The sequence below is a fragment of the Bos indicus x Bos taurus genome, chromosome 17 (genome assembly GCF_003369695.1).
Source record: "Bos indicus x Bos taurus breed Angus x Brahman F1 hybrid chromosome 17, Bos_hybrid_MaternalHap_v2.0, whole genome shotgun sequence".
Taxonomy (NCBI): domain Eukaryota; kingdom Metazoa; phylum Chordata; class Mammalia; order Artiodactyla; family Bovidae; genus Bos; species Bos indicus x Bos taurus.
In genome coordinates, this window is record NC_040092.1 from 19,446,478 (window position 1) to 19,459,068 (window position 12,591).

The following is a 12,591-nucleotide window of genomic DNA, read 5'->3' on the forward strand; positions in this document are numbered from 1 at the left end:
CAGATCTAAGGTTACAGCACGGCCGCTCTGCTGGGGGTGGTCCGTGGGCTCAGCACATGGGGACCCTCCTCTTCCTCTAGAAGATTTCCCCAAAGATTGCAGACAGATTGCCAGGCGCCTGCCCTGTCATCCGAGAGAGTATCACCATCTTTAAGACAGGGGCCCCAAGCCACCGGGTACCACACTTGAATTTTCCATTTGCAGCTTCATTTTGGAGGGAATTTGCTTAGCAAATTTACAGAGACCCTAGTTGTATCCGCACTGTAATGCCCTTCAGAGGTCTGCAGCCTGCAGGGCTTGTGGGCCACCTCGTTCCCGCCTGAGTGCTCTCTAATAGCGATGTTTCTTTTATTGTTCTAGTGCCCTGGAGGCAGCGGTTTCTCTCGGGGGCGAAGACCTGACCCCGTTCTATGGTCTGGTGTCTGGTGGCAGGGAAGGAAAATTCTACAGGGTAATTGTCCTCAGAATAAACACTTCCCCGAAACATATAGTTAAGTTTGTAAAACAAATGTGCCCGGGGTTAACCTTCTTGCTTTTTTTTATTTTTCCCAAAGCTCTTTTCCCCACTGAGCTCAAAATGTACTTTCTAGAAAATGTCCTTGAAGTCTTAATGGCTGCTTCAGACTAAAGCCAAAAATGCATGTTGTGTTTCCACTTTATTTCCACGTAGGAGCTGGAAGACTATTTTTACTATTCTCAGCTCCGTAGTCAAGGTATCGATACAATGGAGACCAGAAAGGTGTCGGAACACATCTGCCTGTCGGAGCTTCCTTTTGTCATGAGAGCAATTGGCTTTTACCCATCGGAAGGGGAGGTAGGTAGAAGGAAAACAAGCGCAGGCAGGACGTGTTATTTATAAAAAAACGACCTCAGGGAGCCGTCATCATAGGCCAAAGTAAAAATCTAACACCATTCTTACATAAATGGGTCAGAAAGGAGGTTCTGGGCATAGCTGAGGCACTGCTTAGAAACAGACTTACCGTAAAGATACCCCTGTCAGGCGGATTCTTTGCCAGAGTTTGATGTGGTTGGTGAGAGCATGCGTGCCTGCTAAGTCGCTTCAGTCGCGTCCGACTCTCTGCAACCCCATGGACTGTAGTCCGCCAGGCTTCTCTGTCCATGGGGATTCTCCAGGCAAGAATACTGGAGTGGGTTGCCATGCCCTCCCCCAGGGGATCTTACCGATCCAGGGATCCAGCCTGTGTCTCTTACCTACTCCTGCACTGGCAGGCAGGTTCTTTACAACTAGCGCCACCTTTCCGGAATTAGACAGAAGGGCCCTCGATGCATGAGGACCAGCCTCATGGGGTTCAGGGAGGTGATGCCTGCACAGCGCTTGGCACAGTGTAGGCTGCATAGAAAGATCTCAGTGGATGCTCACTGTTGTGATCATTTCCCTGTGTAGCTACAGTTCACCTGGCCTGTGTGAATGGGCTGCCCTTGAGGTGGCTGCTCATCCCAGGCTGGGGATGGAGCTCAGGAGACATGGCCCTTCCTTGGCACCTCACAGCTCACCACCAAATGCAAGGGGCTCCCAACAAGGACCAGAGGAAGTGGTCCTCATGGAAACTGTGGCTTAAAATGCAACTGATTGGAATATCCCTGGCAGTCCAGTGGTTAAGACTCCACACTGCCACTGCAGGGGGCTTGAGTTCCATCACCCGGGGAACTAAGATCCTGCATGCCACAAGGAACAGCCAAAAAAAAAGCAACTGACTGGGTTTTCTTTCTGACTTAAAATGCTAGCACATTCTCATTGTAGAAAGTTTGGAAAAGATACGCAAGTGAAATGAAGAACATAATTACTTGTAATTCCACTACACGGAGACTTCAGTTATTGGTATCTTCCTAGATTGATTTATATATAATGCATGTATATATAATGTTTAAAAATGAATGAGTACCATATTGGATATATATGTTCATCCTATATTTTCGCTTAGTATTGTCATACACATTTCCCATTTCATTAACAGTTCTCTGAAAACTTGATTTTTAAAGGATATAGCTTAATTTTATAACTTTGATTTAGAAAATAGAACTGTAAAGAAGAAGAGAAATGACTCAGAGGTAGTCATTATTAACATTTTGGTGGACTTCTATCTATTGTTTTCTGTTTGGATATAGATATATAAATTTTTAAAAAGAATTGTTGTTATATGGTATATGTAGGTATAGATCAGCAAATGCATGCATGCTTAGTCACTCAGTCGTGTCTGACTCTTTTCGACCCCATGGATTGCAGCCCACCAGGCTCCTCTGTCCATGGGGATTCTCCAGGCAAGAATACTGGAGTAGGTGGCCATGCCCTCCTCCAGGGGATCTTCCCTACCCAGGGATTAAACCCAGGTCTCCCGCATTGCAGGCAGATTCTTTACCATCTGAGCCACCAGGGAAGCCATATATCTCAACATTTTACAAAGTATGTGTATACGTGTATGTATACAGCAGGATCCTCAGTAACTCTTGTTTTGTGAGCATGTGGTGAAAATTACTTGATAATGTGTTTTTTTACCCCTGGCTTTATGAAGATCTGATTGACATAACATTGTGTTCATTTAAGTATTCAGTATAGTGATTTTGTATACATATATATTATAAAATGATCACCACCACTTAGTTAATTAACGTATCACATCCATCACCTTGCAGAGTTACAATTTTTTGTGTATGGTGAGAACTTTAAAATCTACTATTTTAGCAGCTTTCAAATATACAGTACTGTGTTTTTATTTGGCTTCTCTGGGTCTTAGTGGCATGTGGGGTCTTCAGATGCAGCGTGTGGGATCTGGCTCCCTTACCAGGGTTGAAACCGTGTCCTCTGCATTGAAGGTGGATTCTTAACCACTGGACCACCAGGGAAGTCCTTTGTGTTGTTAACTGGAGTCCTTATGTTGTACCTTCTAACCCCAGGACTTGTTTATACCTGGGAGTTTATATCCTTTAACCACTTTTCACCCATTTCTCCTACTCTCCACCTTCTTCCCCTGGCAACCGCCAATCTGTCTTCTGTTTCTATGAGTTTGATTTTTTTTTTTTCAGATTTCACATACAATTTGAGATCATACAGTGTTTGTCTTCCTCTGTTTGACATTTCACTCAGCATAATGCCCTCAAGGTCCATCCACATTGTCATAAATGGCAAGAACTCCCTCTTCTCTATGGCTGGATAATATTCCAGTAATGTTCCATCATGCACACAGACACAGCGCATATTTTATTTATGCATTCCCACCAACAATGCACAAAAATTCCCATTTAACTTCACATCCTTGTGAGCACTGGTTTTCTCTGTCTTTGATAAAAGCCGTTCTGACAGATACAAGGTGATAACTCATTGTGCTTCTGATTTGCATTTTCCTAATGGTTAATGATGTGAGCATCTTTTCATGTACTTGTTGATCATTTGAATATCTTCTTTAGAAAGATATCCCCTTGGGTCTTCTGCCTATTTTTAAAATGGGTTGTTTGGGTTTTTTGCTATTGGTTGTGAGTTCCTTATGTATTTTAGGTGTCAAACCCTTATCAGATGTGTGGTTTGGAAATATTCTCTCCCATTCCATAGGTTGTTTTTTCATTTTGTCAGTCATCTCTTCTCCTGTGCATAAGCTTTTTGGTCTGCTATCGACAACATGCTTTCTTAAGTCCATATATTCAGTTGATCCATTCCTTAGTTGATGACACAGAGGTTGTGTGAAGTATTTAGGCTGTCAGAGACATGGCTATGATGAACATCTCTGCATATGGTTTCTGTACTTCTCTGATTGTTTTCCTCGGTCAAAGTCCTAGAAATAGAATTACCAGATCAGATAATATTACCAGAATTACCAGATCAGAACTTTAAGGCCCAGTTGCCAAATAGTTTTCCAGAAATGTAGCCTTTTACGGCTCACCCTCAATCACACATAACTCCTGAAACTCAGCTGAGACTTGATGTTCGTCTTAGGTGTCTGAGCATAGTTTAGTGATGTGAGCTATGACCCTGGTCATTTCCCTTGGCCTCAGTGGCCTCCCCAGAGTCACCTCTTTTTTTAATTCTCCAAGTGTGACTAGAAGATGACTTTTATTCTCCACATAGAGTCTGGAGAAATGAACTTTCAGAGCCCGCAAACCCAAGTTGGGTCTTGAATGAGCACCTTAAAAACACCTGAGACTCTTTTAAGCTCCTTTAAAGTCTTTTGACCAGTGTGCATTTTGTAAGAGTATGTGGCCAGAAATGGAAACTATCCAGAAAGTTTGTGCAACCCACATGAAAGTGTTTTTTAAGAGCTGTGTTCCTAAAGCGTATTGCCTAGAACCCTATTTCTCAAGCTGGCAAGTTCAATAGAATCACCTGGAACATTTACTAAGAAATCAGAGTCCCTGGCCCCATCCCAGATCTAGCCATTCAGAATCTCCATGGAATCTAAGGGTCTGCATTTTCCTTTTTAAAAAAAATTTTTTTTCTCCTCCTTCTTCTGTTTGCTTATTATTATTTTTTAAAAACATTTATTTATGTATTTGACTGCATAGGATCTTAGTGGTGGCATAAGGGATCTTTATGTGCTTCATGAGAACTCTTAGTTGCAGCATGTGGGATCTAGTTCCCTGACCAGGGATCAAACCTGCAAGGTGGATTCTTTTTATATATATATAAAATTAAATTTATTAACTTAGTTTTGACTGTGCTGGGTCTTTGTGGCTGTGTGCAGGCTTTTTTCTAGTTGCGGTGCATACGCTTCTCTTATTGAGGAACATGGGCCCTATGGTACATGGGCTTCAGTAGCTACCCCACGTGGGCTCAGTATTTGCAGCTCTCAGGTTCTACAGCACTGGTGCAGTACTTGTGACATGCATGGGCTCAGTTGCTCCACGGCACGTGGGATCCTCCTGGATCAGGGATCAAACCCATGTCCTCTGCGTTGGCAGGTGGACTCTTTTAACTACTGGACCACCAAGGAAGTCCTTGTCACTCAGGATTCTTGATTTTAAACCCTGGGCTCAAGCAAATGTGTCCTCTGCAGTACTGTTTTGTCAAGAAGTGAATTCTGGATGTTTAACCTCTGTGCCTGTCACCCACCTGCCACGCAAAGTGCTCGAGGGTGGCACAGAGTGACTGGTTTTTCTGCTTTCTCTGGAAGTAAGAGGTGTAATCACTGAAGGCTCACTCCATTGTCGTATCTTTGGGCAAAAATAATAAAACTTAATCACCTATTGAAGTTCTTGCTGATGAGTAATAAGTACCCAGAGGGAATTCCCGGGTGGCCCAGTTATGTTAGTACTCCGCACTTTCGCTGATGACAGCCCAGGCTTCTATCCGTGGTCAAGGAACTAAGTTCCCACAAGCCTCCTGGTGTTCCCCCTCACAAAAAAAAATACCAGGAAAAAAAGGTTAGCCTGCCACAAATGTTTTAAAGTGATACTGAATATTATTTACCCACATAGAAACAAAAATAATGAAAATGGTCACTGCCGGGTTATCACTGGCTCTTGCATGAGTCCTCCACCCCAGCTGCCACAAAAGGGGTTCCGGTGCCCCCGTGTCTTCATAAATCCCCTGGATTCCAGGGTTTTTCATCCACTTAAAAAACATGTTTACTCTTTGGAGACGTTCTCTGAAGGCCCCCGATCCAGATGTGTTCATTGAGGAGCGCGTTTATTGCTGAAGCTCCTCGGGGAGAACTTTTTGATCTCTTGTTCTCATCAGATTTATACCGATTTTAATAAAAAATGTTTTGGGGGCTTTGAAACTTTCAGACCCAGGCTTTGCCCTGGTTCATGAAACATTTCCTACTGAGATGCAGCTGCTCCCCCTGCCCCGAGAAGTTCTATGAAGAAGTAGGCCCAGCTCATAGAGTATTTTAGCATTTGGTAACATGAAAGACTTAGAGATTCAAACCAACCACCCCCGACCCCGTCCAAGGCTAGACATTATTTATATTTTTCTTTATGTCATTTAAACTGACTTGGGAATTTGTATCTAGTCAGTGTGGCAAACTGAAGCCAAATTATACAAGAATATAACCCTCCCTAAAGGATCCCTAACCCCACCCATCTTCTGCAGAACACAGCCAAAGAGGTGGGGGTGGGTTGCTCCTACAAATCTTCATTTTTCAAAAGAAAGGTCTGCAGTGTTTATGATGTTGTATAAGGAGCTCAAACTTAGGTTTGGGTTCCTAAGTTAGGGTTCCTTCACTAGTCTGTATAGCTGATTTCACATACAAGAAAGTGTTTTTTTGGCTGCATTGGCTTCTCTCTAGTTGAGGCACATGGGCTCAGTGGTCGTGGCGTGCAGGCTTAGTTTGCCCCGAGGATTACCAGGGAAGTCCCATGAGAAAGTTTTGTCTTCCATCTTTATAGGTGTATTCTTTCCTCTTCCGGGTCTTTGGACTATCTTGTTGGGCTTGGCCTGCGCTTCATGCCACGTGTGTTCCCTGGTCCCTTGTGGCTATGTTCCTATTTAGCTTTCCGAGCGTTATACATTCTTGATGTTTTCACAGTGAATTCACAGCAGTGCGACCTCTTAGGCCAATTAAGGCCAATCCTGGCAGAGAGGCATGGGCCCAACAAGAGCTCACATGGTGGATGCTCAGCAAATCTTGGTTGAATTAATAAATGAATAATTGAATGATGCTCACCAGTCATGTTTGACTGCAAAGACAATGAGGAAGATAGAATCCTTGACTTCATGATTTGATCTCAGAGTAATTAAAAGTATTTTGTATATTCTGCAACTTTAGCCTTGTTTAGGAGAGTTTGGAGAAGGCAATGGCAACCCACTCCAGTACTCTTGCCTGGAGAATCCCGGGGACGGAGGAGCCTGGTAGGCTGCAGTCCATGGGGTCGCTAAGAGTCGGACACGAATGAGTGACTTCACTTTCACTTTTCACTTTCATGCATTGGAGAAGGAAATGGCAACCCACTCCAGTGTTCTTGCCTGGAGAATCCCAGGGACGGAGGAGCCTGGTGGGCTGCTGTCTATGGGGTTGCACAGGGTCAGACACGACTGAAGTGACTTAGCAGCAGGAGAATTTGGAGACAAAATAAATAATCGCTTAGCTTTTTAAATATGCTCATTTTGGATCCAGCAATTCTACTTTGAGGAATGTATCCTACAGAAAAACTCAGGCAAGGGTAACAGTGACATATAACTATTGCAATGGGTTAGTCACTCAGTCGTGTCCGACTCTTTGCAGCCCCACGAACTGTAGCCTGTCAGGCTCTTCTATCCATGGGATTCTCCAGGCAAGAATACTGGAGTGGATTGCCATTCCCTTCTCCAGGAGATCTTCCTGACCCAGGGATCAAACCCAGGTCTCCTGCATTGCAGGCAGATTCTTTACCGTCTGAGCTACAGGGAAGATCTTACAACTACTGCAGGATAGTTTATGCTGCTGCTGCTAAGTTGCTTCAGTCGTGTCCGACTCTGTGTGACCCCATAGACGGCAGCCCACCAGGCTCCCCCGTCCCTGGGATTCTCCAGGCAAGAACACTGGAGTGGATTGCCATTTCCTTCTCCAATGCATGAAAGTGAAAAGTGAAAGTGAAGTCGCTCAGTCGTGTCCGACTTTTCGAGACCCCAAGGACTGCAGCCCACCAGGCTCCTCCATCCATGGGATTTTCCAGGCAAGAGTACTAGAGTGGGGTGCCATTGCCTTCTCCGAGGATAGTTTATATAATAATGAAAAATTAAAACAATCTTAACGTCCGTTGACAGGAGATTGGATAAATCAAGCCAGACACACCTACATTTAGTAGTTACTGAACAGTGAAATTGACCTATGATTCTTTTTTTTTTAATTTATTTATTTTTGGCTGTGCTGGGTCTTCATTGCTGCGTGCGGGCTTTCTCTCGTTGAGGTGAGCAGGGGCTGCTCTCTAGTTGCGATGAGCAGGCTTCTGCCTTTAGTGGCTTCTCTTGTTGCAGAGCACAGACTCAGTAGTTGTGGTGCATGGGATCTTCCCAGAGCAAGGATAGAACCCTGGTCCCCTGCATTGGCAGGCAGATTATTAACCACTGGACCGCCAGGGAAGCCGACCTGTGATTCTTAACTCAGAAAGAATGTGCTGGTTTTGTTATTGAAAGACAAAAGGCAAGTTGCAAAACAGTATGTAAAGCATGGCCTCCCTTCATTAACAATAATACGTAGATCTAGAAGAACTGAAAGAACTTGTTCCATACGCTTAGCAATACTGACTTCTGAGGCATGGAACTCATAAGAGCTTCTAAACCCTAATTTCTGTGCATCACTTCCTGTCAGCTGGGGCCTCCAGTACCAGCTGGAACCTGGCCCTGGTCCATCAGAGTTTGGGGCTGCCCTGGGGACTCTTGGTCTCCTGGGCTCGCAGCCCCTCCCCCATGTGCGTGTGCAGACTCCAGGTCATTCCAGACCCGACCCTCAGCTCCTTCCTCCGTTTCCACAAAAGCAGAAAGCCCAATCCATGCAAGACAACTTTCCCGAAAAACTGGGAATCACCAGAAAGTTTCAAGCGTAACCACATTTCACAGCAGTTTCCCTAAAACTGCTTATTAGTACTTCCCTGGCACTCCAGTGGTTAAGACTCTGTGCTTCCAATTCCGGGGGTGGGGAGTGGTGCAAGGGTTCAATCCTTGGTCAGGGAACTAAGATCCCACATGCTGAGTGGAGCGGCCAAAAAGTAAAAAACAAACCATGCCCCCTTCCAAAACCTCTGCTAATTAGACCTCCTTCCCAGTCCTGATGACCACCCCAGGGGGCTTCCTAGCTCCCCCTCTTCCCTCCCCCAGGAGCACCCCTCCTCTTCCTCTACTGGCCACGCCAACTCAGCTCTTAGCTTGTATTTCCAAATCTGCAGCATAAGCCCATATCCAGGGTCTACAAACGACAAAACTTCCCATTTAGTTGCATCCATCCTCCTTAATAGATGGTTTGGTTGTAAATTGCCAGGGAGAGGGGAGCATCTTACATACATTCCTGAAGAATTTAATTTTTCTTAACTACAGGCAGTAGCTTGTATTGCTTTTGTATTCAGAACAAAACCCAGAAAGATAAACGAACAAATCCTCCCAAAGCCTTGTGCGCTAATCTTTGTGGCTAAACCGTGGTCCCAGCTGGGGTGGAGGGAGCAGAGCCAAGTGGTACAGCGGCCCCTCTACAGGGAGGAGAAATCCGAGCGAGGGGTCATGGGTAGTTTCTGCTCTGACGAAGACCCCAGGGGAGTTTGGAAACGCGCCCTTTGAAGAGAGGTCCCTGGTGTGCTGGATTTGCTCTGAGACATAAATACCAGGAGGCGTTTCCATCCTGAAGGCGAGAGGAACGATGCACTATCATTCCTCATCCCGCAGCAATAACCAGTGTTGTGGGGAGGCCTTCCTGGTCCACTGAGAACCCCACACCAGGGAGCGCTGTGCCTCCCCACAGAGATCAGGACAGGACTTCTGCCTGCCGCACTCACAGCATCTAAAGAAAGAAATCCTGAAGTGCGGAGCGGCTACTGAAAGAGAGCACAGCTGGTCATAGTGTCATAACACCGACAGTGGCAGCAGCCGACCAGCTCTTCTCGCTTGAGCGCTCGCTGGGCGCCAAGCGCCACGCCAGCCTCCCTGGCGTCCAGTCCTCACAGCAAGGAATGCTTTCATCATCTCCATTCACCACCAGGGAAAGTAAGGCCTCGGGGGAGGAGGAAGCCCGCACAGCCACTGAGCTACTGAGGGCAGGGCCGGGGTCTGCACCCCAGCAGGCTGGCCTCGGACCCCACAGTCTGTTTTGACATGTGCCTCTTACTGCAAACGAGGAAGAAATCCTGTAAGTCAGGACATGGAACACTGGTTATTGCTGCGGGATGAGGAATGATAGGGCACTTTACTTCCATCCTTTGCATCTCCAGTGTTTGAATTTTTTTTTACAAGCATGTTGTCATCTTGACTGGTTTAATGATGATTAAAGAATAGATCATAGTCATAGTGAAAAATGTATTTTCAAAAATACTGATATTATTTGCCTTTTTACTTGTCTTTGCCGTTGCTTCACCTCTGTATTATTTTTCTTCCTTTTATTTTTCTTTTTAAAAAAATGTTTATTTTTTTATTTGGTTGCATCAGGTCTTTGTTGTGGCCCGTGTACTCAGTAGTTGCGGCACAGGCTTAGTTATCCCAAGGCATGTGGGATCTTAGTTCCCCAACCCACATCAGTGCAGGGATCGAACCCACATTCCCTACATTGGAAGGTGGATTCTTACTGGACCACCAGGGAGGTCCCTCCTTTTATCATTATTACTATTTTTCGCCATGCCGCGGGGCTTGCGTGATCTCCTGTGACCATGCAGTGGAAACACAGACTCCTAACCGCTAGACCACCAGGGAACTCTGTATTTTTCTTCCTTTTAAACAACTTTATTGAGCTATATCACAGATCACATAATTCGCCCTTTTAAAGTATGCAAGTCAATGGCTTTTAGTATGTTCACAGAGTCACGCAACCATCACCACTTTAGGTTCCTCTCAGGTGGGTGACTTCAGGACAAGACCCCCACAGGCCCTAGGAATGGGCCTGGGTTATCTAGGGAGGGGATCCTGGGGTTCAGCATTCCCAGAGTGTTGCCTAGAATGGGGAGGCATAGAATATAGGGGGGTAACTCCCTGTGAACATGCTACCTTACCTAGCAAAAGGGATTTCACTTGTATGATTGTATCAAGGGTCTGGAGATGAGGAGATTATCCTGGATCACCCAGTGGGCCCAGTGTAACTACAAGGGTCTTTATAAGAGGGAGGCAGGGGACTTTTCTGGGGGTCCAGTGGCTAAGACTCCACACACCCAATGCAGGGGGCCAGGGTTTGATCCCTGGTGGGGGAACTAGATCTTGCATGACATAACTAAGGCCCAGAGCAGCCAAATAAATAAGAGGGAAGCAGGAGGGCCAGAGTTTAAGGAGGAGCCATGATGACAGAAGAAGAGATTCAAAAGGGTGATGGGCTTGCAGGCTTTGAAGGTGGGAGGGGGCCACAAGCCAAAAAATGCTGGTTGTCTCCAGAAGCTGGAAAAGGAAAGAAGGAAGAAGGGATGCTGCCCTACCAACAACACCTTGGTTCTGGCCCTTCACACCCATTCCAGACTTGTGGCCTTGAGAACTGTGAGGTCAGTCTGTGTGCTTCAAGGCGCTATGGGTGTAATCGTTTGTTACAGCAGCAATGGGAGACACACAGAGGGTGCTTTGGAAGGGTTTCGTGGGCACCCTTCCCTTGCTTCCCCCCTCCTCACACTTGTTTCCCAGCCTAGAGTGCCTTCCCCTCCCCTCCCACTGCCTGGATCCTCCGTGGCCCACCTCTTCTGAGGCAGTCTTCCCAAGTCCCCCTTACTGAACACTCCTCCAGCCTTGGATGTCAACCTCCTGCATTCAGGCACTGAAATCTTTTAGAGCCACGGAGTCCAACCGTGTTAAAATCACTTGGGGGCACTTAAAAAGTACTGATACCTGGGCTCAGCCTCCAATCTGTTGAACTTTGGGGTGGCGCCTGGGCCTGGATAGTTTTGAAAAGCCCCCAGGTGTAGGCACAAGGCTAAGCAGCCAGTGATGGAGCCTTCCTGTTAGTTCACTGTAGCAGGAGTGAGTGTGTGTGTGTGTGTGTGTGTGTGTGTGTGTGTGGTCTCCTAAGTGTTTCTTCACAGGACCCAGACCAGTGCCTGGCACTTTGTAGGTGCTTAATCTTTGCTGACTGATTGGCTAAGTGTACACTAGAATGCAGGGCCGCCTAGTAATAATTAAACGACTAGTCTTCCATTTGCCAATGCCAATCCAAATGCTCAGTAACTTCTAGTAAATTGAACTAAATTAACTAGGGCAGTAAGCAGTTATTCGAAATACACCTTTTGTGAGGTTTTTTTATTTTTATGTTTATTTTTTTGGTCACGCCACGCGGCATGTGGAATCTTAGTTCCCTGACCAGGGATTGAACCTTGCATCCCCTGCAGTGAAGCTCGGAGTCTTAACCACTGGACCACCAGGGAAGTCCCAGGCCTTTTGTAAGTTTTAACAGAACTTTTTACATTGTGCCCACAGTGAATTCATTCATTCAGTAAACATTTCTCTGGGCCTTCTGAATGAGGAAGCTGCAGTGGAAATAGAGATGAATGCCATTGCTACAGCTTAATGGAGGAGACAGATGTAGGCCTGAAGAATTAGACCATGCATCACAGCTGCCACCCATCATTACCCTCAGTGAAAATCACAAGAGCTGGTGCTGCTTCTTTTCGGCACAAGTATCACCTCCATCAAGCACCGTGGTGTAAGAACCGATTCTCAAAGCTGTGGCCCCCAACACCAGCAGCACAGTCCTCACAGGGGGATTTGTAAGCAAAGCAGATTCTCGGCCCCCATCCCAGACCTGCAGAATCAGAAACCCTGGGGATGTGACCAACAGTCCGTGTTTTAACAGGGCCTCCTAGTCATCTTTATACCTGATATAGTTTGAGTTCCCCTGCCCTAAAGCCATAACTTCTCAACCTTAGCCACACATTCATATCCCCTGGGGAGCTTTGTTAAACTATGACTGCTCATACTCCACCCCTGACCAATTAAATCAGGATCTCTGGGAATGGGGCCTGGGCCTCAGAATGTTTAAAGCTCCCTGCCTT

General features: G+C 46.0%; 1 protein-coding gene across 1 annotated transcript in view; it reads left to right on the forward strand.

The window, feature by feature from the left end:
* WDR66 (WD repeat domain 66) overlaps positions 1–12,591 on the forward strand; it is a 74,336-nt gene that overhangs the window by 54,327 nt on the left and 7,418 nt on the right. Inside the window, exons 20-21 of the mRNA XM_027566868.1 lie at positions 361–451; positions 671–814. Of these exons, the coding sequence (XP_027422669.1) occupies positions 361–451; positions 671–814 (235 nt within the window). The remainder of the gene's footprint in view (positions 1–360; positions 452–670; positions 815–12,591) is intronic.